The following is a 24,748-nucleotide window of genomic DNA, read 5'->3' as shown; positions in this document are numbered from 1 at the left end:
AATGTAAGGGCCTTCTCACTGTCCTCCTTCCTCCCGTGTACCAACCCAAACAGAGGACAAACGCAGAATTAGTGCAGTCTCCCTCCAGATGGGGTCAGGCTACGGCGTAGTAAGTAGTCCACCAACCTCTAGAGGCAGGACTACAGGTGGTAGAAAGGGAAGCGAGTGGTGGAGGACGTAAGCACGGGAGCCATTGCCTCGGTGAATTCTGTTTGACACCCAGCTGATGTATTTTATGCGTATTTCCCCCCCCCATAACGGAAATGGTGCCTCTGGCCACCCACCTTATAATGTAAAGTACTTTGAAAACGAAGTGCTATATCAATGGTAGGTTTTACTGTATTTATGACGAGTGTGACAGGATGGGTGGGAATATTTCAGAAGCCTGTGAACACCATCTTCAGGGGAGAGGAGCTAACAGGAGTAGTGAGCTGGTCTTAATTCTCCAGTCACAGATGGATTTCTAGGGACTTGTCCAAAACCAGTTGGGGTGGGAGGGAAAGAAGAAGCAATGTGATTACCAAAATGGTTTCTAAACAAATAAAATGTTTTTCAAAGCTTTCCATGAGGCGTCCGCGGGCTCTCAAGTAAGTTCACAGTTGAGTTGATATTACCGTTGTCATTCTGTCAGGCTGTTGCTCTCCATTTGCTCCATTGGCTTGATTTCTGGCCCCTATGCCTGTGTCTGTGTTTTTTATTCTTGGCATCTGTGATTATGTGAAGACGTAGCATAGTGGAGGGAGGGATTCAGAAATGTTTCCTCTTAAACCTCCCCTCCCCACTTTTCTTTTAAGAGACAGAGAGAAATTGGCTCTGCAAAAAACGTGACCATTAGGCCAATGAGTCCTGCCCTTGAATCTTCAATGGAGAAAACAAGACTAGGCTTTCCTCCTAATTGTTTCTACAGCACCAGTCTTCCCCTGGAGGATAAAAGTGATGATCCGTTTTTGCTCTCCAAAGCATAAATCCATCTGAATCTGAGACTGGATTGTATCAATCAGACTTCCTTTTGTTCTTGCGGTGATTTACTTCGGATTAATTCCATTACAAACGTCTGTCTTCTATTCTTTTTCTTTACGTGATTTCGTCTTTCCTCAACCAGTTAAAAAGCCTTCATCAGTTACTGGAGGTCCTACTTGCTCTGTTGGATAAGGATGTCCCAGAAAACTGTAAAAACTGTGCTCAGTACTTTTTCCTATTCAACACTTTTGTACAAAAGGTAAGTGATTTTTTTTTTTCTTCTAATATCTTTTCTTTATTTAGCAGATTTTTAGTCTCAAGGGACTTTTTATACATGGGAAAAATTTAAACGGGTCAATATTGGATCTAAATGTAGGGTTTTATGAGTGTTGCTTCTTAAAAATCTTTATTTGTGGATTCTGTTACTTGCCAGAATTCTGATACAGGTAGATACAGTTACTCGTTGATAGCAGGGGGTCTGCTTGAAAACTAGTGCCTCCTCGCATGTCTGGCAGCCATTGTGAAGCAACGTGAAGTTGTTGAAACTCAGGAGGTTTTTAAATTACATTTTTAACCATATCTTCTGTATGTAAATCATGGCATTTAAAAACTTACCCCCGGGGCGCCTGGGTGGCTCAGTCCGTTAAGCGTCCGACCTCGGCTCAGCTCTTGATCTCACGGTTCATGAGTTCGAGCCCCGCGTCGGGCTCTGTGCTGACAGCTCGGAGCCTGGAGCCTGCTTCAGATTCTGTGTCTCTGTCTCTCTTTGCGCCTCCCCTGCTCATGCGCTCTCTCTCAAAAATAAGTAAATGTTAAAAACAAAAAACAAAAACCTTACTGACCCCTTAAAACTTCTTGTTTAACTGTGTTTTTAATACAGATTTTTATCTAGAGAGATGTATAACTTGTCATTCTTGATATCTTGTGACAGCAAGGTATTCGGGCTGGGGATCTTCTTCTGAGGCACTCAGCTCTGCGACACATGACCAGCTTTCTCCTCGGGGCCAACCGGCAAAACAATCAGGTAACGCCCTCTACTTTGTGGCCCAGTGCAATGCCCATGGTTTTGTCACCACGTTGTCTCTCTTTGTAGGTGATGAATATATTTTTCATTTCATAAGAGTCCAGATACTAGCACTATGTAGCCTTTAAAATTCTTTGGAGTTCACTTGTTTTTACGGCCTCCTCAAAGTTAATAGTCTCCTCATAGATAATTAGTCTGATAATAACTCATGGAGATGACTGACTAGAATATCCGTCAAAAAGTGTCCTAGGAGGAAAGATGGGCTCTGCCCGGGGGTTTCAAAAGCCTTTAAGAAACAGTGGCATTGGGACCTCCGCTTGCCACCTGGGACTGTGAGCAAGGCCGTTCTGGTGGAGGTTGTAAGTGGGGTGCTGGTCACAAGGGCAGAGTTCAAACGGGAAGTTGAACGGTGATGCACTGAGTGATGCTGTGGATATATTGCTCACGGACCATGAAAGGGAAGTTGCGACAAGTCAGGCTAGTTCCAGCAAAAGAGGACTCTCCTGGGGCACCTGGGTAGCTCAGTCGGTTGAGTGTCCGACTCTGGCTCAGGTCATGAGCTCTCGGTCCGTGAGTTCAAGCCCCGCGTCGGGCTCCGTGCTGACAGCTCGAAGCCTGGAGACTGCTTTGGATTCTGTGTCTCGCTCTCTGTTCCTCCCCCACTCACACTCTGTCTCTCAAAAATGAATAAATATTAAAAAAAAAAAATTAAAAAAAAAAAAGGACTCTTCTGCGTGGAGTCTCTATATTGCTGTGTTTCTCCCATTATTGTATTTCTTCTGTTTGATAGACTTAACTGTGAAACATGTGAACGTGCACTCACGATGAACACTAGTTACGGAACGTTTATTATGTGCCAGGCACACTAGTTACTTTACACACTGTATCTCTGATACGGGTCAGTAAAATAAGCATTCCCCTCCCCGCCCCCCATTCTCAAGCAAGAATCAAGGCTCAGAGAACGTCAGCGAGTCATGTCAGGCCACAGAGCTACAGCGTTGTGGGGCAGAGATTCAGACCCAGCTCTGCTTTCCCTGCTGTGTAACGCATCACGTAGGAGCGCGTTCCTTTCTCTGTGAGAGGACACAGACTTGCGGGCCAGGCCTCCTCTCGGCCGCCTGTTGTGCCGCCAGTTGCTCTCTCCAGTATCAAAAATGAGTGCTGCCTCCACAGCGTGTTCCGTGGGCTGATATCATGTTGAAATTTACAGTGGCTTGTTATACTTCGCGCTGCATCCTCTCAGACTCCGCTGACCCTGACGATTAATTGATACTGACTGTGATTTAAATAAGGTTTAATTTAATCAATAGTGTTACAGAATTCGTATTGTTTTGCCTCTATGGAGCACATATAATATTGAAAACGTTTTCTTTTTTTTTTTCTGGTTTTCATTTCTGTATTTTTTTTTTTTTTTTAATCTCCATCCAAGTGCGTTAGCATATAGTGCAATAATGATCTCAGGGGTAGATTCCAGTGCCTCATCCCTCACGTATAACACCCAGTGCTCATCCCAGGGTCTTCCTTCAGGCCCCTTACCCATTTAGCCCATCCCCTCACCCCCAGCCCCTCCAGGAAAACATTTTCTCTTTTAGTGTTTCATGTGACCCTCACAACCACGACGCGGACGGGTATGTTGTCTCTGCTGTTCCACAAAGAGGCCAGGTGCCGTTACGGCAGAGAACTTGCCCCCGTCCAGCAAGCGCGGTGCATGGCACAGGAGGGCCATGGGTCCGGTTCTCCAGCCTCCTGGGTTTTCCCCATCAAACTCAGGTGTAGGAAAATTACCCAGCACTCGAGAAGCGTGCAATACCTGACTTCACGACGTAAATGGAACTGTTTCAGAGCACAGTATGTCGACAGGAAAAAGAAATACAGGCTGGCTTAAAACCCATGACTTTTTTTATGCTTTGACTTCTTCCGTCAGACACGGAGAAAGACTTGTGGCTCAAAACATCATGAACCAGCCTGTCCTTTCCCTTCTTTTTCATGGTACTTCTAACCCACACAGTGACGCTCAGTCTGTTTTCACTGTCGACAGATACGTCGGTGGAGTTCAGCACAAGCACGAGAATTTGGGAATCTTCACAATATAGTGGCGTTACTTGTTTTGCATTCAGATGTCTCTTCCCAAAGGAACGTTGGTGAGCCTTAATATATCCTTGATACAGCAGAAGAAAGAAGGCAGAGTGAATTTGTCAGTAATGCACTGAGACTAATAATGTTAGCAATTAAATGAATATTATTCTCGTTTGGCTATTTGATATTTGAGGAACACTTAAATTTTTTTGTGTTAATGCATGTTAAATTTCACCTTATTACTTTGTCACAAGAGAAAGTCATTTATTTGGTGGGGAGGGGTATACAAATATTTTTTAACAATACTCTAGGATTAGAGGCTAATTCAGAGTTCACTCATTACATTCATCACTATAATTGGCCCAGCTAATCTAGTGGGGAAAATAGCCAAGTGTGGGTTGCAGTCTCCTAGCTGTGTGAACTTGACCTTTCTGATCCTAGATACAAAATGGAAATATTAAAAGCATAACTCCCCAGGTATAATGAGGATTAATGAGATAAAATGTTAAAGTACTTTGTAAAACCGAAGACGATTCAGACGAGAATTATGTCGTGGACATGTGTTTGGATATAAGAGGCAACAGTTGGTACCTTTCCCGCTTTGTCCCCCAGAACCACTAGTCTGTCCTCATTTAGCACAGCTGAGACACAAGTCGCCTCTGTGCATAATCCAGTGTCCTAAACTGTGTGCGCACCACGTTTTTATACTGTGCCCGGGCCTTGTCAGGACAGCACCAACAGCAGTGACGATAGTAATACAAGAGGGCAGCTGGAAAGTATTCAGTGTTTTCTGTGTGCTGTGTGCTCTGTACGTGTGAAATCCCCTCAGCAAACCTGTGAGGGATAGTCCCCTTTCACAGACGGGGAACCAGAGCACGGGCAGGCCTCGGAGCTTACACAGGCCTCAGCTGGGAAGTGGCACAGGGGTGGGTATGTGAGCGGCAAGCCTCTGATCACCAGCAGGTGTAGTAGGTGTCCCTGTCATCTGACCAGGAAGATCTGATAGAAGTCCTGATCTGGAAATGCTTCCTGACTCCGGAGGACCACTGGGGAGCGCTCAGATGGTTGTGGGGTAGTTTGTTTCCTTTACTCTGACTCATACACCTAAAAAGACAAGGCTGCCTAATCTGTGAGCTCAGACAGGTTTGTAAAAGAAAGTCAGAGTGTGAGTCCTTGTTTTCTAGCACGTGGGGCAACTCACCCCTTCCACGTGGGGTGATTCTGCTTAGCATCGGTGGTGTTGGCCATTATTAGAGGGCACTTGTTTGAGCAGCTAATGTCTCGTCCAGTGTCCCTTCAGAGGGCATTTGAGCATTTTGTTTCATATACCATTTACATTTTACTTCTTTGAAAGATTGTCTTGGGTGGGGTCACTAGGAGTCTGGAGATGTAAGTAGTCGCTCTGACAACTTAGGCACAGGCACACGCTGTGAGAAGTAGGTAAACATTTTGTCCTATCTGCATGCCCGGCTTCCCCACCAGACTGTGAGGGAACAGGCCGTAAGTACTGAGCAGTTGCGTATATGAATCTCAAGAGCATCGCTTCACCTTGTAGATTGCCTGCCTTGTAAGATAACATCGATTGAGACGGGTTTGCTTTTTTTGGTCCCCTAAAGCTCCTGGTGTATTTAAACAACGGCCACCTATTAGCATCGCCCCCTCCGGCCCTCTGCTGCCCCTCCATGAGGAAGTAGAAGCCTTGCTGTTCTTGTCTGAAGGGAAGCCTTACCTGTTAGAGGTAAGTTCTTGATCTTCTGGAACATTTTCTTTTTCGTTATTTTCTCTTTGCGGAAACATGCCCTTTGTGATATTTTGCATGTCGCTCCAACGAAGGAGAGTACTGTTAAGAGAAGAAAAGATTCTTTCAAGTCAATTTTTCTTCCTGGGCATATTTCAGAAAGAAATGATCTGCTGAAGAAAACTTTTATCAGTCCTCTCTGCAAGCGAGGACTGGACCTCTGGGTCCAGCCCAGCTAATTTCCCCCCTGCCCCGCCCGGGTCTCAGGAGGAAGTGAACGACGCCATCAGTTACTCAGTTTATTATCTAAAGGTTTTGTTCCCAGTCTTCTGTGTGGGGGACTCCATACGGCTCTGGAGCACACGCTTTTGGTAAATCTCAGGACTGTGGGAGTGGGCTGCTCCCAGCCCTTCATCGTGTCACATGCCGTGTGGCCGACCTGCAGCTGGCGTCCTTCCCCTTCCGCCCAGGGCTACCTACTGCTAAGAATTTAACCTGCCAGACCCTCTTCCGAAACTTGATTTACATGTGTAAATCTGTGAGCCGTGTATCATACTGGTGGTTTAATCATGTCAACGGTGCTGTACTCTGTATCTTTTGGTTTCTTTAGCTTAACATTGTTTACTTTAGGGATCTGTCAGTGACTCTTAATTTAGTGCTGGCGGTGGTGGTGCATTTGGGGCATTTATCTTTGAATATCCGATGGACGCGACTCCCCTAGGGAAAGAAGGTGTGCACATTTGCACAGATTTTTTTTTTTCCAGACCGTCTTAGGCCTCTGGCAGTTAAGAAAGCCTGTTGTGAGGTGATGTTGAAGAGCTTGACCCTGAGTATGTCTATGAGTCAGAAACAACATATCGACAATTAACCCTGCCCTGAGAAAGTTTCCTCCTTTCATACCCTCCCGCTAGGTGATGTTTGCTTTGCGAGAGCTGACGGGCTCGCTCCTGGCGCTCATCGAGATGGTCGTGTACTGCTGCTTCTGTAACGAGCACTTCTCCTTCACCATGCTGCACTTCATCAAGGTAGGGTCTCCGCGAGAGAGCCGGCGCGGGCTGGGGGCCTGCCGCCGAGACTGTAGGGAAGGGCGCCTTTGCTCCCAGGAAAGATGCCGCTTTCAGCGACTTAGTTGCTGTTTCTAATCAGAAACCTACTGTAGGCCCCTTTTTAAAAACTAAAGACTAAAAAGAACCCAGAGTCTTTCCATTCACTGATAATCACCACGAACCTTCTCTTAGGTTTCCCTTTTATTTTCTGTGCGTGTATTTTACCGTAATTGGAATTTTACCGTCTTTATGACTTTGTGTCCCTTTTTCACCTGATGTTATAAGTATTTTCCCGCGTTATGAAGTTACCTTCAAGGCCCTTTCATCCTCTCGTCTACCATCATTTACTTAGCCGTTCCCTTCCTGGCGATGCACGTTTGCCTTGGGCTCAGTTGTTAAGTACTTAGAATGAACTTCATAGTTAATCATATGCAGTGGTGACCGTTACTGTGTAAGATGGGTTTCCAATTCCAGGTCCTTTTCACCAGGCAACATTTTAAAAATCAAAAGTAGGTTTTTCTTGCCTCCTGAAGAAGTGACGTAACTCATTAGGAAGCTCTGATCGGTACTGGACTCTTCCAGACGTTGCACTTAACTGGGCACCACGTGCTGTTCCAGCCATTTACACATGGAACTCTCAAGTGGTCCTATGATGTAAATACTACAACTGTTACCATTTTACAGTTGAGGAAACTGAGGCACAGAGTAAGTAACTTGCCCGGTGGCCCGTAGCTAGTAAGTGGCAAAGTGGGAATCTGAACGTCGGCAGTCTGGCTCCAGGGCTGTGCTCTCAGCCATAGTGCGTACTGCCTTTCTGGGAATTACTAGAAAAACCTTGAAGCCAGCACATATTTTTCTTAGTTTTTAATCTTGAATTTTTTTAATTATACGGATAATGCACGCCTGCGTTTTCTTTGTGAAAAATTAAGACATGTGATAAGGCCAAAGTCCACCAAGCAACCGTGTCCCCTCTCCATCCTACCTCAGGGATCAGTCCTGTCTCCTTCGCCGTGTCCTTTCAGGCCTCTTTTTGTGAATCGTTACCGTATATATTGGTTTCTGCTCACAGAATCTCGGCCACCCCTTCTTACCTTCTTATCTGCACCAGGATTTGTAATAGTGACACCTGTAGGGTTAAGAAGTGGCAGGGGAGCGGTGGATTGTGTGTTCAGACTGTTCCCAAAATGTGTTTGCCCTGAGCCTTTTCTGTGGAGACCTGTGTCAGAGGTGATTGAGTTCCTCTTACCCTTTACTAATTATACGGCCTCAGGCAGTTTCCTCCTCTGTTAAGTGGGAGGGAAGTATGACTTAACAGAGTGTGACACACGGAATGCCCCCTCAGTACCGGACCTGGCACCTTGAAGGGCAGTGTTGTAACGCAGTGTCCTTCCCCACGGTCCACATGCGTGAGGCCGGTAAGGCGCCCAGCGGAGCGTGAGTTTTACGAACCGTGATCCCCTCACCTAGTGTGCCTTGGCGAGTTTTCTATTCCGTAAGCTGACCTTTCTCACATATATCACTCATAGCATCCTTACCCCAGAGCGTGTGTTCTGGAAAACAGAGTAGGTTATGTGTGAATGAAATAGAAACAGAAATTTGGGCCTGTTTGCTTAAAATTCTCTTTTCCTCTCTGCCTTTCTTCCTCTGTCCTTCCTAATTGCGTAGTGCGGTATCCTAGTCTCGCAGTGTTACAGTCCGTAGAGACTGCTTTAGTCCCAGGCTTAGCCCAGAGAGGACAGCTGGCCCAGGGTCGAGCCGACAGTGGTGGATTTAGAACTGGAGTCCAGCCCTGTTGCTTTTGCCACTCTGATGAGCTTTCCACTGAAGACTCACTGGAATTTTTGTGCTTCTAAAAAATTTTTCAGAACCAACTAGAAACGGCTCCACCCCATGAGTTGAAGAACACGTTCCAGCTCCTCCATGAGATACTGGTAAGTGAAAAACGTTCTGATTCTCCTGTGCTGTTCACTAGGGTTACCGGTCAGGGCGCTTGGGTGGCTCCATCGGTTGTCCGTCCAACTCTTGATTTCAGCTCAGGTCGTGGTCTCAACGGTTGTGAGATCGAGCCCCGTGTCAGGCTCTGCGCTGAATGTGGAATCTGCCTAAGAAACTCTCTCTCGCAGGACGCCTGGGTGGCTCAGTCAGTTGGGCATCTGACTTCGGCTCAGGCCGTGATCTCACGGTCCGTGAATTCGAGCCCCACGTCGGGCTCTGTGCTGACAGCTCAGAGCCTGCAGCCTGCTTCAGATCCTGTGTCTCCCTCTCTCTCTGCCCCTCCCCTGCTCAAGCTCTCTCTCTGTCTCTCTCAAAAATAAATAGATGTTAAAAAAAATTTTTTTTTAAAGATTCTCTCTCTCTCTCTCTCCCCCTGCTCCTCTCTCCCTCCCTGCCTCCCTCCTCTCCCTCCTTCCTCCACTCACACTCTCTTTCTAAAATTAAAAAAAAGAAAATAGCTTGTTCTAGTCAGCTTGTGTTTGCAAACAGAAAGTTCGTGTCCTTGTATTGTCTTGTACTCGCTTGGCCCGCACTTAGTGGGTCCTCTTTACCGCAGTCATGTTTCTGTCATTACTGACTGGGAGGCTAGTGGTAAGGAAACTACTTCGTGGGAACTCACAGTGGAGCGAGGGAGCCCGCCAAGTATAGGCAGTGACAGTGCAGAGAGCAAGGAAGTGGTGGCCGGGGGACTGTGCCGAGCACAGATGCCGTCTCCTTCAGACCTCAGGTTAACCGTCACGTAAATTGCTGCTCTACAGTTCATTCACATCTAAGACCCCGCTGATTGCCCACATGCTACTAAAATTCCTGCTTACAAGCCACGAAACGGGAATGTAATCCACCGTAGGATGCATTCCAATTCTGGATACGGAGGAGAGGCAGGGGAGAACTCAGCTGTAAGCAGTGAAGTCCATTGTTGGTAGAAACTGCACCTCAGCAATGTGGAGGGATTTGCCCAAGGCCACCCTTGAGTGGAAGGGACAGAGTCAGGATCTGAGCCAGGCGACCGGCCCCAGAGCCCGTGCTCTCCACCAGCTCGTTTGCAGGGCCCGTAAGGAAGTGGCTTCAGCAGGAGGAGAGGGAATGGAGTAGGGCTTGGGGAACAAAGCCCAGACCAAATCGTGAAAGGCTCCGGGTACCAACGCATGTGGGCTTTTTTTCCTGTAGGCCTGTGGTTGCACACTGGTAGCCAGGTTCTGCCTACATGCCTATTGTATTTGACCCAGAGTTGTTTTGTTTTGTCATTTCTGGGTTCTGGCCTGTCTTGACAAACCAGGTCATGTGACACACTGGCCCCATTTCCTGGACGCCCCAGTCACCCAGAGCAGTTAGCAGCTTGCCCCGCTTCTGTCCTCACTGCTCCTTATTGTCATTCCTAGCCCTCTTGGTTCATTTCCTGCTGTCCTGGCCTGTGTAGACATTTCACTTTGCAACCCCTGCCATCACTGTTGGGCATCATGGGAAGGCTTTAACAGGGGAGTGATGGGACCTGACTTAGGTCTTAGAAAGGTTCCCCTGGCACTTGTTTTGAAGGACTGACCGAAGAAGGAAGCAGGGTTGGAATTGGAAAACCACACGGGCATGTGTGGCAGTAACCTGAGTGTGAAATAACAAGGTCCGAATGGCAGAGAGACAGGGTAGAGGCAGCAAGGAACAGGTCACGACGTGTTTGGTGGGAGAGGCAATCAGTAGACCTTGACGACTGGTTGTGGGCCGGCAAGGGCCTAGCCCAGGGCTCGCTAAGCAGATGCAGAGTCCGGGTTTCTGGTAGGTCCCTGAGACTTAGCTTAGGCCTTGGCACAGGGTGGGCATTCAGTAAACATTTCTGAATAAGGAAAAGACACCATGGATACCACTTATAAAAAGCCTATCTCTCTGGTCGTTTACCTCCTTTTTAGTCCTAGCACTTTTACAAAACACAGAAGATTGTTGCCCCTCAGGAGAAGGACGGTGTATTGTTGGTCTGTTCAGCAGCAAACCACTTGGCCTACTACCCTGTGCATAGTTCAACGCCAGGCACAAGAAGGACAGCCACAGGCAGGACACAGATCCAGCCCTTTGCAGCTTGGCATAAACCTCCATGCAGCGTGGAGAGACTGTATTGTAGCAAAACTTTCACGTGGTTTTGACAGTTTAGACCCTAAACCTCTTATCCTTGGGATCGTGCAATACACGTCCTTAGAGCCCGCTAGGTTACTATTGACAGCTGTGGATATAGTTGGTAAGAACACATAGACAGGAAGTGAATGGATCTGCAACTCTTCCTGAACTTTTTCATCTTTAGTTTAAAATTTAAGGGGCGCCTGGCTGACTCATTCAGTAGAGCATGTGACTCGATCTTGAGGTCTCAAGAGTCTGAGCCCCATGTTGGGGACTAGGTTGTACTTTAAATAAACAAATAAAATAAAATTTAAGATACTGTTGAGATACATGTCAGTGACGCGTTGTTTGCATTGGGTTTTGTTAAGTGAGGAACTAAACCTCTTGAACAGAATTATTTTTAAAAGGCACCAGTGCGTGCCATCGCACAAGTCCCTTCTTTCATTCACCGGCCTTTGTCTCCTTCCTGTCACAGGTCATTGAAGATCCCATACAGGTGGAGCGAGTCAAATTTGTGTTTGAGACAGAAAATGGATTATTAGGTGAGTAGCCTGGCCTTCCTGAGAAACGTCTGTAGCAGACGGGCAGATGGCCTGTTATGGCCGGCCTCCTCCCTGACAGGTCTGCCCCGGGGCTCTTCCCCGCGGGGGACCTTGGGGTCCCGTTCCTGGGGCAGATAAGAGTCAGCGATGCTGTGACTTTTTTCAACAGCGAAAGGCTGCTTTCTGATGTCAGAAGTCTTTCATTCTGCTCCGCAGCCACTGGGAGGGAAAAGGACGTTGTCATGCTCATGAGATAGGATTGTTGTTTTGTTTTTACCTGTGGTATGAATGCACCCAGATTTCTTTTATCTACTTGTAAATTTTTTGTCAGAAGGCTAAAGTGGCTTTAATGAGCTGTTTCTTAGAAAGTGTGGCTAAAAATAGTCCTCTTCAACATCCACCACCCCCACCTGTATTTCCAATTAATATGAGTCATTTTAGATTTTGCTCTGTAGCAAGAGATTTAAGACCTCTTATTCCAGAAAAGAAATGCAAGCTAAAAAGCCGTGACATTCAAGGCCACTGAGCGGCACCCAGGCTCCCTGGAACTTCCAGACCATGCGCTCCTCAAGGGCAGGGACCAAGTACTATTTACTTCTACATCCCCAAAGTGCAGAGCAGGAAGTATGTGTTGAACTGAACTAATACCCAAATTTCCATTTATCAAACTGAAAGTGTTGTAACCAGTCTTCTGTCAGTAGCATGGCGGGTAGAAAAGCTCGAAGGTCTGTTGAATAATCAGTAGAAGTTTTAGTTCCTTTTGGCTCTCCTAAAAGTCACACCTCCACCGCCACATAGTTTCTTGAATACTATTCAGTGTTTCTGCCCATCAGCCTATGGGGAGTCCTGTCGAATCCGCGCCCCCATGCTGATAGTCCGTCCCCTGTCTGCTGATCAGACCAGCTGGCTGTAAGTGTTCAGAACAAGAGAGTAGTGTTATCGGGACCCGCCTGCAGTGCCCTGCTTTCTTGTCACAATTTCCTGTTCTCTCCACTCAGCTCTGATGCACCACAGTAATCACGTGGACAGCAGTCGCTGCTACCAGTGTGTCAAATTCCTCGTGACTCTTGCTCAAAAGTAAGTATCAACTCAAAACGCAGGGAGGAGACGGTGTGTTCAGTTACAAGCCGTCTGGCCAGGAAAAAAAATCTGCCTCGCTGGAGTTCCTAGAGAGCCTGAGTCAGGGCGTGCTTGCTGGGGTGGTTCAGAAACCGGCTCACGTGACCTCGAGGAGAGGTGAAGGGAATGTCCGAAGAGCAGCAGATCTTGCGGAACCCAAGACCAAAGGCTGAACCGGCGGGGCTCGTGCAGGCAAGGCAGGAATCAAGGCGGATTCGGGGACCTTAACCAGAGTTCACGCACTCGGGCTTGAGATGGCTTCAGGTCACGTAACACCACTACCACCTCTGTCAGGCGCTGGATCCCCGCTTTCCATCCGGTCTCTCCAGAGACAGAACAGTGTTGTAGCTGCCTCCACGTAGGAGCCCAGGCCCTGTGCTGAGTGCCTTGCCCTACTCTCATTTAATCTTCGCAGCCACTCCGCGCGGCTGGATACAGCTAGTCCCGCGGGGTGGGGTGGGCGGTTTAAGCGGCGTGCCTGCGGTGAGAGCTAGGGCTCAAGCACAGGCGATGGGCTTCACAGAACGATGGGCTTCACGGAACAGTTCTCTTCTCTTTTGCTTAATTGTGGTAAAACACACACAACACAGAAGTTACCATTTCAGCCACCCGTCAGTGTACAAGTCCACGGCGTTAAGTGCGTTCGCGTTGCTGCTCAGCCATTGCCGCCACCCGTCTCCAGAACTTTGTCAGCTTCCCAAACTGAAACTCCGTACCGACTAAACAGTGACTCCCCATTCTCCCTTTCCCTCTTGCCCCAGCAGCCCCCCTTCTACTTTCTCTCGCTACAAACCTGACTCCTCTAGGTGCCTTATGTAAGTGGAATCCCGCAGTGTTTGTCCTGTCGTGACTGGCTGAGTTCACCTCGCGTGATGTGCTCAAGGTTCATCCGTGTCGTAGCCTGTGCCAGAATCCCCCTCCGTTTTCAAGGCCCAGAATGCTCCCCGGTGTGGCTCTACCACGTTTTGTCCACTTGGCGGTTGACAGGCACTCGGAAAACCAAGGTTGTTGGTGTTGGAAGGAACGGTCGTGGTTTGCTGCTTCGGCTCCCCTGGGCAGGACATGGGCAAACAAAAAGCCAGAGTGGCTGCGTGGTGACCCGAGGCTACAGAGCACGTTATGCCACGCCACTGGGTCTCCATTTATCTTGCCCCAGGTTTTTACCGATTCTTCAGCATGGGTGTCGCCATCCTTGGATTTGTACCCGAATAAGAATAAGAAATCTCTTGGCCTTACTCTTGCTGCATTTGAGTGTCCTGCACAAATTAAATGAGAGCTCTGGTGAAATAATGGGGGAACGTGCTTTTTCCCAGTGACAAAGCATTGTGGACATGAGGGAGATCATCCTGCCACGGTTGTGGGTTCGTTGACCAGGCTCGATACGGGCGGCATGACGTGAGAAGTACTTGCCTAAGTGGCATTTCCAGGTAGTGTTGGGGCCTCATGGTGTGTCTGATGCGGGTACGTAGTCCACATAGCAGTGTCTTCATCTGTGCCTCTCTGTCCCTCCTGGAACCTGCATTGCACACACACAGGATCCCCGTCAGCGCTGCCTTTGACTCTGAGGGGCAGCTTTCTAAGTGGACAAAGAAAACTGCAGAGAGAGGGGGGCTCCGGACCATACTTTAAAATTGGTTTTCCGGGAATTATGACTCGCATCACAAAAGTGTAAAGACTGGCTTTGATTCTTTCGAGAATCATTTCTGTAGTTAGCTGTACAGTGTGTGGTGGGGTTTTCTTGTTTATTTTTGAGTTTCCGTCTTTGAATTGTAATAGGACTGAGTGGATGAACTGGTCCTAGATCAGAGACCTTTCGCTACACGTTTACCTTCTTTTGCCTTTTGAAGTTTAAGCATATGAATGTATCTGAACCAAAAGCAAGTAAAAAAACTCTAGAAAGACAACTGAACTTTAGCAAAAGTAGCATTTGTGTATCAAAATCAAAGGGGATGAAACAAGTATATTTGCAAAGAAAGCATTTGGCTGATAGAATTCCCCAATCACCAGGTGTCCTGCTGCTAAGGAATACTTCAAGGAGAATTCCCACCACTGGAGTTGGGCTGTACAATGGCTGCAGAAGAAGGTAATTGCATTTTGAACTTTTCTGGCTATCACGTAGGAATCAGTAAGAGCACATCTTGTTTGTTTGTTTGTTTGTTTGTTTGTTTGTTTATTTTTGAGAGAGAGAGTGTGAGCAGGGGAGGGGCAGAGAGAGAGAGGGAGACACAGAAGCTGAAACAGGCTCCAGGCTCCGAGCTGTCCGCACAGAGCCCGACGCGGGGCTCGAACTCATGGACCGTGAGATCATGACCTGAGCCGAAGTCGGACACTCAACCGACTGAGCCCCCCAGGCTCCCCAAGAGCACTTCTTACCAGGAAATACCTCTTCATTTGGAGACTGGCCTCAACGTTTGGTCAGACTTCAAACTTTTTTCGGTACAGCTGGTACCTATCATGACACATTAAGTTTGCATCTTAACACAGCATCTTAACTGTATAGGTAAGAGAGCAGGTGATTAGGTAAGATGTAGGATCTCACTGAGGTCTTGCGAGGGGACGTGAACCCCTCCAAGAAAGCATCTCCTGGTGTGTTAGACCTGGGTGGGTCTGTGTGCTGTGTTAATGCTTTTTATATTCAGATATCTAATGGTGGAAATTGTGGACTCCCGTGGGCTTGTCTCTGATGGCGTCTTTGACTTTCCGTCTCAGATGTCAGAACATTACTGGACTCCACAGAGTAACGTCTCTAATGAAACATCAACTGGAAAAACCTTCCAGCGAACGATTTCAGCTCAGGTGAGGCCTCTCTTTTGGTTTTGTGTGGCTTGAAATCCCACAGGTAGGATTTGTAGTGTGTTTCACACTAAACATCGTAGTGCGTTTAGCGTGTGCCACAGCCTCGGAGCGACAAGAGGTGTGGGTGGCGAATGAGAAAGGACCGAAGAAGGGAGTTTCTGTGAAGAGACAGCTTGTGTGGCCGGCAAGTTCTGTGCCAGAGGAAAAGCGGTGGGGGCCGCAGGGGTGGGGGGCGCCCTGGCTGCTGCCACGAAGGTAGCCCCTGGGGGTCAAGCGACGGGGAGTCTTTCTGGTGGCACCGCACACCCTGACTCCCTCCTCTTGTGTTCACGTCTCTCACAGGACACCCTGGCGTATGCCACAGCTCTGCTGAATGAGAAAGAGCAGTCCGGGAGCAGTAACGGCTCGGAGAGCAGTCCCGCGAACGAGAACGGGGAGAGGCATTTACAACAGGTACGGCTATGGCCCGCGGCCCAGGGGAAGGGGCACCGCGCCCGCTCTGAAGCTTTCCAGAAAGAATTTCCGTAATCAAGACCAAAGGAGACCCCAGCTCCGTCCTCTAGCGATGCTGGCGGGGGCGGGGGGGGGGGGGGGGTTGGTGGTGGGCCTCGCTGGCACTGCTGGCACTGCTGGCACTGCGCTCACAAGGCAGAACAGCAGCAGCAGGGAGGGGACCGCAGTGCTTGGGGCTCAGTGCGCGCTGGCCCGGGTGACCACCTCCAAGATGGTCCTCGTACAGCCGGGCCGCAGACGCCTTCGTTCCAGCTGGCTCACCGCACTCTGCCGGCTTGCCACAAGTCCCCCCGCCTCCGCCTGTCGCTTTCACCAGCCTCCCCAGAAACACGGACCCTTGAAAGGAAGGGCCATCGAATCACCTACTTGTCAGGGGAGTCAAAGAATAATTTTAAGCTTATTAAAAAAACAAAAAAAGAAAAAGAAAAAAAGGACACTTTCGATACGGGTCGCTCTGGTAGAAAAAGGAATGAAACATTGCTGGCGCGCTCACCGATGAAGCAGCCGTGAATGTCCTGCCGAGCGTCGCGTCTTCCCTCGGCCTGTATCACCTTGCGCCAGGGCGGTCTCCTCCGTGGTCCCGCCACAGTGCTTGGCACAGAGGGCTCATTAAACGAATCCTGTTGATGTTGTGTGTGCCATTGTTTTCTAACCTTTCAAATTCTCACAACAGCCTCTTGAGGTCCCTGTTACCCTGACTTCACAGAAGGGACACGGATGCCCAGCACGGTGATGTGGTGTGACCCAGCAGTTGCCCTCGTCACCTACTCTGTTTGCAGAGAAGATCAAAGCTGTGGGACGAGAGGTCTCGCGGCTGCCAGGCTCACAGGCCCCAGGAGCATGTGTCCCCGCACGCGTGTCCCCGCACCCTCGCCCACCTGGAACCTCTCCCTCTCCGCACGTCCCTTCCAGCAGTGTTTTGACACACCCTGTTCTCGCCTGTTCTCTAAAAACGAGTCTCTCCCCTCTCTTCCTCTTCCCTCTTTCCCCGTTTGCACAGTCAGACTTCTCCAAGAATTGTCAGAACTTACAGTTCTTCTTTCTTGCTCCTCCTGGGACCTCTTCCAGGCTGACCCCCTGCCTAGTGGCTGGCTCACCACTAGGTAGGGGTGGCAGGTGGCCTCCACTTGTCAGGCCTGGTCGTAGCGGAGCACACAGCAGCATGGGACCTTGCCGGCCGCTCCTCGCCTCTGGACACAGTCTCTCCTGGGGCCTCCACGGTGCCTCACCCTCCTGGCTTTCCTCCAACCCCTCCACCTGTTCTCTCTGCGTCTCCATGGCTGTGATTCTCCTGGGTGCCAGCCGGGGCCATCCGGCTCCTTCCCTCAAAGGCCTCTCGCGGCCAACATGCCTGATGCCTCCACCCACCCCAGCGAGGGCTGGCCTTCCTTGGTGTCCTTATTAGAAACAGCACCCTGGGTAGCAGGTGTCTTTCTGGACATTCCTTCACACGCTGCAGTCCGTTCACCGATTCTGCCAGGTTGCCCTCTTAAACATCTCCCGTGCGTCTCTTCCATCCTCATAAGGACTGGAGCGTCCTTGGTCTCTGAGGATGCCCCTGCATCACTCTTCCCTCCCTCAATGGGTCTCCATTGCTGTTAGGATAAAAGCCAGAATCCTCAGCACCGGCCTGCTAGGTTTGGCCCCTGCCTACCTCTCTCCTCTCATGTTTTGTGTTCTGGATGCTGATGGCCTTCTCGGAGTTGATCAGATACCCTCTTTCCTTTTGCGTGGGGCTTCCCCCACTCACCCCTAACTCCCACTCGGCTTATGTGTCACTTTGCAGAGACTGCCTGCCCGTTCCCCACCCAACCCCCACCCACATCAGCCCCAACACACGACCGACATTCAGAACTTTGTTCGCATATCGGCTGAAGGCCGCACGGCTGGTGACAGAAACGGAATTCAGGGGTGAGCCAGAAGCTTCCTGGTCTTCGGCAGGCAGTGCAACACAGTGCTGGGGACGCAGCGGTTCACGTGGCTTTCCCGAGCGCGGCCTGCATTGTTGTATAGGAACATGATGACCCGAGGGCTCAGTGACCACACGAGAGCATAGAAATGAGAGTTTTGCACAATCAGGAACTGTCAGACACAGGCTGTTACAGTTAGGTTTTTATTTCCCTGTGATCAAACGTGAAGCTGTTGAATGCGGACATTACCGAACACAAATAAGTCCCTCGGTGTTGAGAAGCTTTTCTCTAACTTGACCGTGCATGAACTTAACCTCCTTCTCTTTTTCGAAGGGTTCAGAGTCACCCATGATGATTGGCGAGTTGAGAAGCGACCTGGACGATGTCGACCCCTAGAGGAACAGCATGCCCGGCGTGCGGTGAGGAGTCACAGCTCCAGCACTGGGTGTTCAGCGCCCTCTCAAAATCCAGTTCTCACCCTTGAGCCCTTTAGAAGAGCCCGAAGCTCGGACTAGGAGAGCCTGCCGTGATCCCAGAGGAGCGTGTGTTTTTAAAGAAGGCACTCTTGGCCCCTGGAGAAGGTTCAGGAGCTGTTTGGCAGTGGGAGGAGGCCTTCCTCCGGATCACCTGTCCCGGGGCACAGTCCAAATGTGGATTCACAGTTCTGTGGAAATTCTAGGAAATAAAGCCGCTGGCAGACTTTTTCGTTTCACAAACATACAAGAGTGAATGAGGGTAAAGCCGTTGCTTTCTCTTTGATGCTACAACAGAAGTTCCTTTGGATTTTATATTTAAAAAAAAAAAAAAAAAAGCAAGCTGCCTTTAGATAGGCGGGGGCAAATTTTTAATCCTGCAGTAACATTGAATAGGAATATCCAATTTAAAATGATGTAAAGATAGGTAATAAAATTCCTTTCCATTGTAAAATAGTAGTTGAGGAACTCCGTTTACACAGACCTTTGTATTTAATATGTCTCCCTGTTTGTATAGAATCTCAGACGGGTCAGGATCAGAGGCCTAGGCATGAAGTTGGACCGTGATGAAATGTTACCAGGATCAAAAATTGGGAAATTTATTATGCTCTTTATTAAGGTATTTTTCTGATATGATTCAGGTTGAAAAGAGCAATTAAAAAAAAAAAAAAAGTGTTCTTCAGAAGTACAGGGTTCATTCTTTGATACCAATCACTAAGGAAGTTGTGGCATTTTTCCCCAAATTTTGAAAACCGCAAAATAAAAAGCACTTTAAATTATAACCTTACGGAGTTTGACTTCATAAAATCACCTTTCTAATGCTTGGAGACATATTGAATAAACTGTAGTCTTAAATCATGTGATCTGCAATCATTTGCTTTTGCTTAAAACATAATTATCGAGACCCTTTGGCGCTGGTTGTATATGAAGTTAAATATTTGAGTTGAGAAACACTGCTCTGTGAGTTGTAGTAATTTGAACGGGGAGAAGGAATTTGAGACCTTGTTTCTCTGCAACATGACTAGCGAACAGTGAAAAGATCGGGACAAGATTTACTTTCCCAGAAATAAGCATGAAGTAATTGAACAACTGGCCACTTCGTCGGTATTTCCCAATTCTAGCACCATTCACTCCTTTCAGATTTGGATCCCAGAGGGGAGAAGGGATATGCCAACGTACTTCATATATTTTGTGCATTTTGTATTTTGAGTCACATTTTACCTTTAGTTATGTGCTCTGCCTTGTTTTCAACTCACCGCGCACAGAACTAGGGAAGCTTAGGAAGTGCCAGGTTGCCCCTGTCGGTTAGATTTGCCAAGTCAAAGAGGTGTGGCCAGCCCCAAAGTGCCTTTTTGGTGGCTTTCCAGTTGTGTGGACACGTGACAGGACAGCCCTTCGCTGCTGTGCACCTCGGCACCCGGCCCCGTCACTACTGAGCGCTGAGGTGACTGCAGCCGGCCGCAGCCAGTACCCGTGTCTCCAGCCCGCCGCAGGCCAGTGGCGGCCATTGTCAAGGACACTGTGCAGAGGGAGGCCGCCTTTAAGAGCAGAAATGCGCCCTCGGAGAATTGGTCAGAAGCAGTTGGCAAATTGTCTATGGTTCTGCCGTCCTTGGGAATTCAGACGTGAGGTTTTAAAATCAATTCTGAGAACACGGATACTTCCCTGTCCTACTGTTTTCCCTACCCCACCCTCAACCTTCTCTCCGCCCCCATCCTCACACAACGATTGCGTAGGACATGACCTTGAAATGCCGGTGATGATCTGTGTTGGGATATCATCGCTGGCAACTGCACTCTCAGGAGCCCAAATTCAGGAGTGAAATTGCCACTTCTAGTCCCTTATTTCCTATGGAAACAACACCCCCCGCCACCCCCAGGACCTGCTGTCCTCACCATAAGGCTTCATCAGGATCGCCCGTCACTGTTGTGTGTCATACGCGCTGGTTAAGTTTGTTTGTGTCATCGCTGCAGTGGACATCACTTCCTCTTTGCCGGGAACCACTTGATTTCCAACGGCTGCAGTCTGCAAACCTGCTGATGACTTTTTTTTTTTAACGTACAACAAAGTGACAATTACGACAGGCTTACCTTGGAAGAGTTGTCGTTTTTACTGCCAATTTTTTGGACGAAGATGTTTTTATAAATCTTTCAAAATGGTCTGCACATCGAATAGGAATTGCACAACTAACTCAATGCTGTATGTTCTCAAGAAGCTCCCTTCGTGAGGCCCTCCGGAGGGTGCCCGCTCTGCCCCGTAGAGGCGTCTGGGAAGGAAAACCAACGAGCAGCCCAGCAGGCATCTTGCCCATGACTTCTCCTGGAGCGCTCACACGGTCACTGGCACTAGAAGCAATTGTAGGACCTAGGGCATCGTGTCCTCGGACTCACCCTATCTTGCCCCCACCCTCCCTGCTAACATTGAGGCGTGTGCAGTTACCTTCTGAGCTTGGAACAAGCAGACTGGAATTTTCCTCTGCTACCTCTTGTGTACAAAATCTTGTTTATAAAATTTCAAAAGGAAGTAGGTAAACGAGGGAGGAATCGTAATCCTAAATTTGGGTCATGAGTGGCAGAGTTCTTAGCTTCTAAGGGTATGAAATAAATTTTTCAAACATGTGGAGTTGGAGTCTCGCCGACCTTTTTCTGCACGGTGCGGGGAGGGGTGCCCTGGGCCTGTGGCCCGGGGTTGCTCTTGGAACTTTGCACTGATGACGTGAATAAGGCCCCCCCCCTTTAACGATGAGAGGTGACGGGTCTTCTGAGCCTTGTGTGGTTCTCTCCTCTGGATAGCCTGATCATTTTAGGGTTCATTTGCCAAACTCAGGCTGATGGCCTACGGACGTCTCCCCTGTAGCTTTTAGGCCTGCCAAGCGGTCCCAGCATAAATCACGTCCCTGGTCCAGGTGGGCTTCGCGCTAGACCCCAGGGGTCTCCGTCTCACTCCTGATGTCCTGTGCGTGTGCACATGCCCCCCCTCCCCTGGGATGTTCGCTGCTCCACACTTGGCTCTTCCGTGGGCGCACACCCACTCCCCACACACAGTGTCAGCCTACGCAAAACCCAAGGCGCTCCCTTCCCTCGGTCCTGGAGTGGCCACAGCGTGGAGATCTACCGAACCCACCCCTGGCCCCGCGCCCCCTTGGGCGAGGGAGGGGAGGTCCATCTCTGCATAGCAGGGCGAGGTGCCTGTGGGCAGAGACCATTCCTCCCCGGCACGCAGGCTGTTTGCATCTGGCAGTAGTTAAACACCTTCCGTGATGCGCAATGGTCAGAAAATGCAGTCTGGGAGGATTTTTGTTTTGCAGGCAGATTCCCCTATCGTCTATGATACGGGCTGCTTAGAGGTAGGCCTCGCTTAAGACCACTGCCCTCCCCAACCTCACAGAGGCTGGGAATCAGGAATGCCACAGGGGCACCAGTTCCCAAAGAGGGGGCCCCCAGCCGCCTAGGGGACTCAGGGAAGGCAGATTTTATCCTACGACAGGCATATGTGCTCATGACTAACTCAGCCATTCCATGAACTCATCAAGTGCCTCGTATAAACAGGGCATCATCCTGGACAGTCAAACTCAGACAAGGGTCCTGACCAAGCTGTTTTTATTTTACAAGTCACCATATAATAAAAAGGCCATAAAACCCAGAATAAATTTCTTCGAGTTATAAAAGCGAAACGGAGGTCTAGAAAAGCTTGCTGTAGACAGACAGTAGAGACAGCTGTTTACAAACAGACCAAATAGAGGAATCTTGCTTGTTTGGGTGGGGGTGGGGGTGGGGGAGTTGAGGGGAGCTGCCTTTCCCCACCACCCCTCAGAAGCCCCTCTCCCCCCACCCCCGGTCACAGTGAACCTGCCAGCGCCATTCACCCAGCGCTCTGTCCCGCCTCAGGTCTGAGTGCCCCTTGGGATCCTCACAAGGTTACTACAAAGATGGGGTGCCCGACCTGTGCAGTAAAAAAAGGCTTGGCTTTACAGCCAGATCTGGTTTACGTCCGGGCCCTACCTCACTTCCTGGCCGCCCACCCCGCCCCCCTCTGGTTCCTAGTTTCTTCTTCCCCGAAGTGTGGGTGGCTGTGTGCCCCACACAGGGTATGAGCGAGGGCTGGGTGAGATGGGGTGCGGGCCCCGCGGCCTCCTGTGCAAACTGCAAAGTCCGCGCTGGGGGATGCCTCCTGCAGGCCATGCTGGGCGCACGGCCACCGCCACACCCGCGCGGGAAGAGGGCTGCTGGGAGAAACAAAGGCCCCGGGCGCCCCTCAAACACCTGGGACGGTCTCCTGCCTCTGGCTGGGTCTCTGGCACCATTGCCGGTGGCTCAGGGGCGGGTACGTAGACCTAGGAATATCACCAACAGAAGCATCTCCCCGGGTGAGCCCTAGTGGCGGGACTGGGGGAGCCCGCAGGCCACCCAACTGATGAAGATGCCTCTACCGAAGGAGCGAGGACCTGAAACAAGGTATCCCGGCGGCCGACCCATGGTTCGTTCTGGCCTCAAATGTCCTCATCTATCCCATGGGTAGAATAGACCCTGCCTTTGTCCCAGGGCTGTTCTGAAACCCTGGGAGAATGTGGGTGGAGAAGCACGTCGGACGTTAGGAAACAGGGGCCAGACCTGGGGAAGCACCGCCCTGTCAGTGCCTATCCAGCCTGCACCCCCATAGGTGCGGGAAACTGATCAGTTAATCAGGGAGCCCACGGGCTTCTCCAAAGCAGGCAGGTGAGGAGCCATCTCCCTGTTTCACACTCACTGCCCCTTCCAGCCCTCAAGTGCCCCCTGCCCACCCGTGGGAGGATGATCACCTCCTTCACGGAGCCCTCGGGGTCGTTCTGCCCACCTGTGTTGGCCCCCGGGAGCGGCGGGCAGGAAGCTGAGCGCAACTTGACCCGCATAAATAGCGGAAGGGCCGGCACCTGCACCCTGCTCACCCGGCCTTCCACTTAGCAGAGGGCGATCGAGGCTGAGCGGTCACGTTCTCCCGGGCAGGGAGCCCACGTCCCCCCAGATGCCAGCGCCACAGCTCCAGGAAGCTAGAAGTGTCCCCTGCCCCTTGGGGCCCAGGCTGAGGGTGGGGGGGCGGGGGGAGAAGGGGGAAGGAGGAACCATCTCAAAGCTCAGCCAAGGCCTGGGACCACGGCTCCAGGCCTGGGCGGGGAGGCACTGGGACCCCTGGGACGCCTGCCCCCGCCCCGCAAAGACCAGCTCCGGCCAGTGGCCTCCTCACCGGCTCACCTCCTGCACCAACTCTTGGCTCCTCACCACACGGGTGTTGTCCCCTTCGTAGGTCCCCAGGATGTGGGAGGCCCGGGGTGGGGGAGGACGCCACAGCCAGTCAGCATCCAGCCTGCCTAGCAGGCCACGGTGACCTGCCAGGGCCCAGGGCCAAAAGCAAACGCGTGTCCAGCAGCAGCACACGAGGAACCAGGCCTGCAGAGCACGGGTCCACCACGCCAATAGCAAGCTCGCGTCCCCAGCCCTACGCCTCTTCCGGCCTTCCCTCTCCCAGTCAGCAGCGACACCATCTGCCCAGGGGTTCCCGAAGCCCTCCCCGCCCATCCAGCCCATCCGGTCTGCGGGCTCCTCCGTCAGGCTCCAGTGTGCTCCACACCCCGACCCTGCATAGAGGCCCCACTCCTCGGTCTGGACAGTCACAGTGGGTGTCCGCTTGTCTACAGCTGGTCTCCCTGCTCCTGCCCTGTCCCCCGAAGTCTTCCCCGTGGCCAGAATGAACCTGTGCCAACCCGGGTCAGACACCCCATTTCCCTGAGCACACCCACACCCGGGGCTCAGAACCCTGAGGGGCTCCCACCTCATTCAGGCAAAATCCAAAGTCCTTACTGTGGCCCTCAGGCCCCATCTGACCTTGTCCTGTCCCCTCTCTGGTCCCCCTGACTCACTAGGTTCCCATCCCACGGGCCTCCTGTCTGCTCCTGTTGCCCCCCAGGTAGGCTCCCCGTGTGAGAGTTTTCATCCTGGCTGTTCCCACTGCTGGAACGCTGTTCCCTACAATGCCCTCCACCTTCTGAGTGAGGCCTCTCCGAAACAACGCCCCCACCCGACATTCCCTCCCTTGCTTGCTTCTCCTCCATAGCACCTTTTAAGTGCTCTGTATTACTTTTTTGTTTACCGCCCTTCTCCCCCACGGAAATGGACACCCCAGGAAAGAAGGGCTAGCTGGGTCTGCATGCCCAGGTCCCGGACAGTGCTGCGAACGCTGCAGTCCTTGGTCAATACAGGCTGAGCAATGGACCTGAGACACTCCCTGCCCTCCAGAAATGCATCATCCAGACCTCACACTCAGAGTCTTGTGCTTTTATCAGCCTCTTCGGAGTGCATTTTAAGAGCAGACTCCCCAGGGCTTCCCATTAAGAAGCTCCCGGTGGCTTTTTAAAGGGAAGAGAGGAGACAGCTGTTGATTGCTGTCTGAAGGCCTGTGCGGGCAGGCCTCGGGCCCCAGGCT

General features: G+C 50.5%; 1 protein-coding gene across 1 annotated transcript in view; it reads left to right on the top strand.

Annotated features, from left to right (window-relative positions):
- The window catches only part of USP24 (ubiquitin specific peptidase 24), a gene marked incomplete at its 5' end in the record, with an annotated part of 141,451 nt that extends 120,540 nt beyond the window's left edge, over positions 1-20,911 (top strand). The window contains 12 exons of the mRNA XM_040470368.1: positions 1,103-1,219; positions 1,892-1,984; positions 4,023-4,125; positions 5,677-5,798; positions 6,710-6,823; positions 8,710-8,775; positions 11,415-11,481; positions 12,480-12,558; positions 14,608-14,683; positions 15,310-15,396; positions 15,739-15,849; positions 18,153-20,911. Of these exons, the coding sequence (XP_040326302.1) occupies positions 1,103-1,219; positions 1,892-1,984; positions 4,023-4,125; positions 5,677-5,798; positions 6,710-6,823; positions 8,710-8,775; positions 11,415-11,481; positions 12,480-12,558; positions 14,608-14,683; positions 15,310-15,396; positions 15,739-15,849; positions 18,153-18,215 (1,098 nt within the window). The remainder of the gene's footprint in view (positions 1-1,102; positions 1,220-1,891; positions 1,985-4,022; positions 4,126-5,676; positions 5,799-6,709; positions 6,824-8,709; positions 8,776-11,414; positions 11,482-12,479; positions 12,559-14,607; positions 14,684-15,309; positions 15,397-15,738; positions 15,850-18,152) is intronic.
- Positions 20,912-24,748: the final 3,837 nt, after the last annotated feature.

This window comes from Herpailurus yagouaroundi, unplaced genomic scaffold (genome assembly GCF_014898765.1).
Source record: "Herpailurus yagouaroundi ecotype Mexico unplaced genomic scaffold, PumYag 77, whole genome shotgun sequence".
Taxonomy (NCBI): domain Eukaryota; kingdom Metazoa; phylum Chordata; class Mammalia; order Carnivora; family Felidae; genus Herpailurus; species Herpailurus yagouaroundi.
The sequence above is the reverse complement of the archived record's forward strand: the minus strand, read 5'-3'. Positions and strand labels throughout refer to the sequence as shown.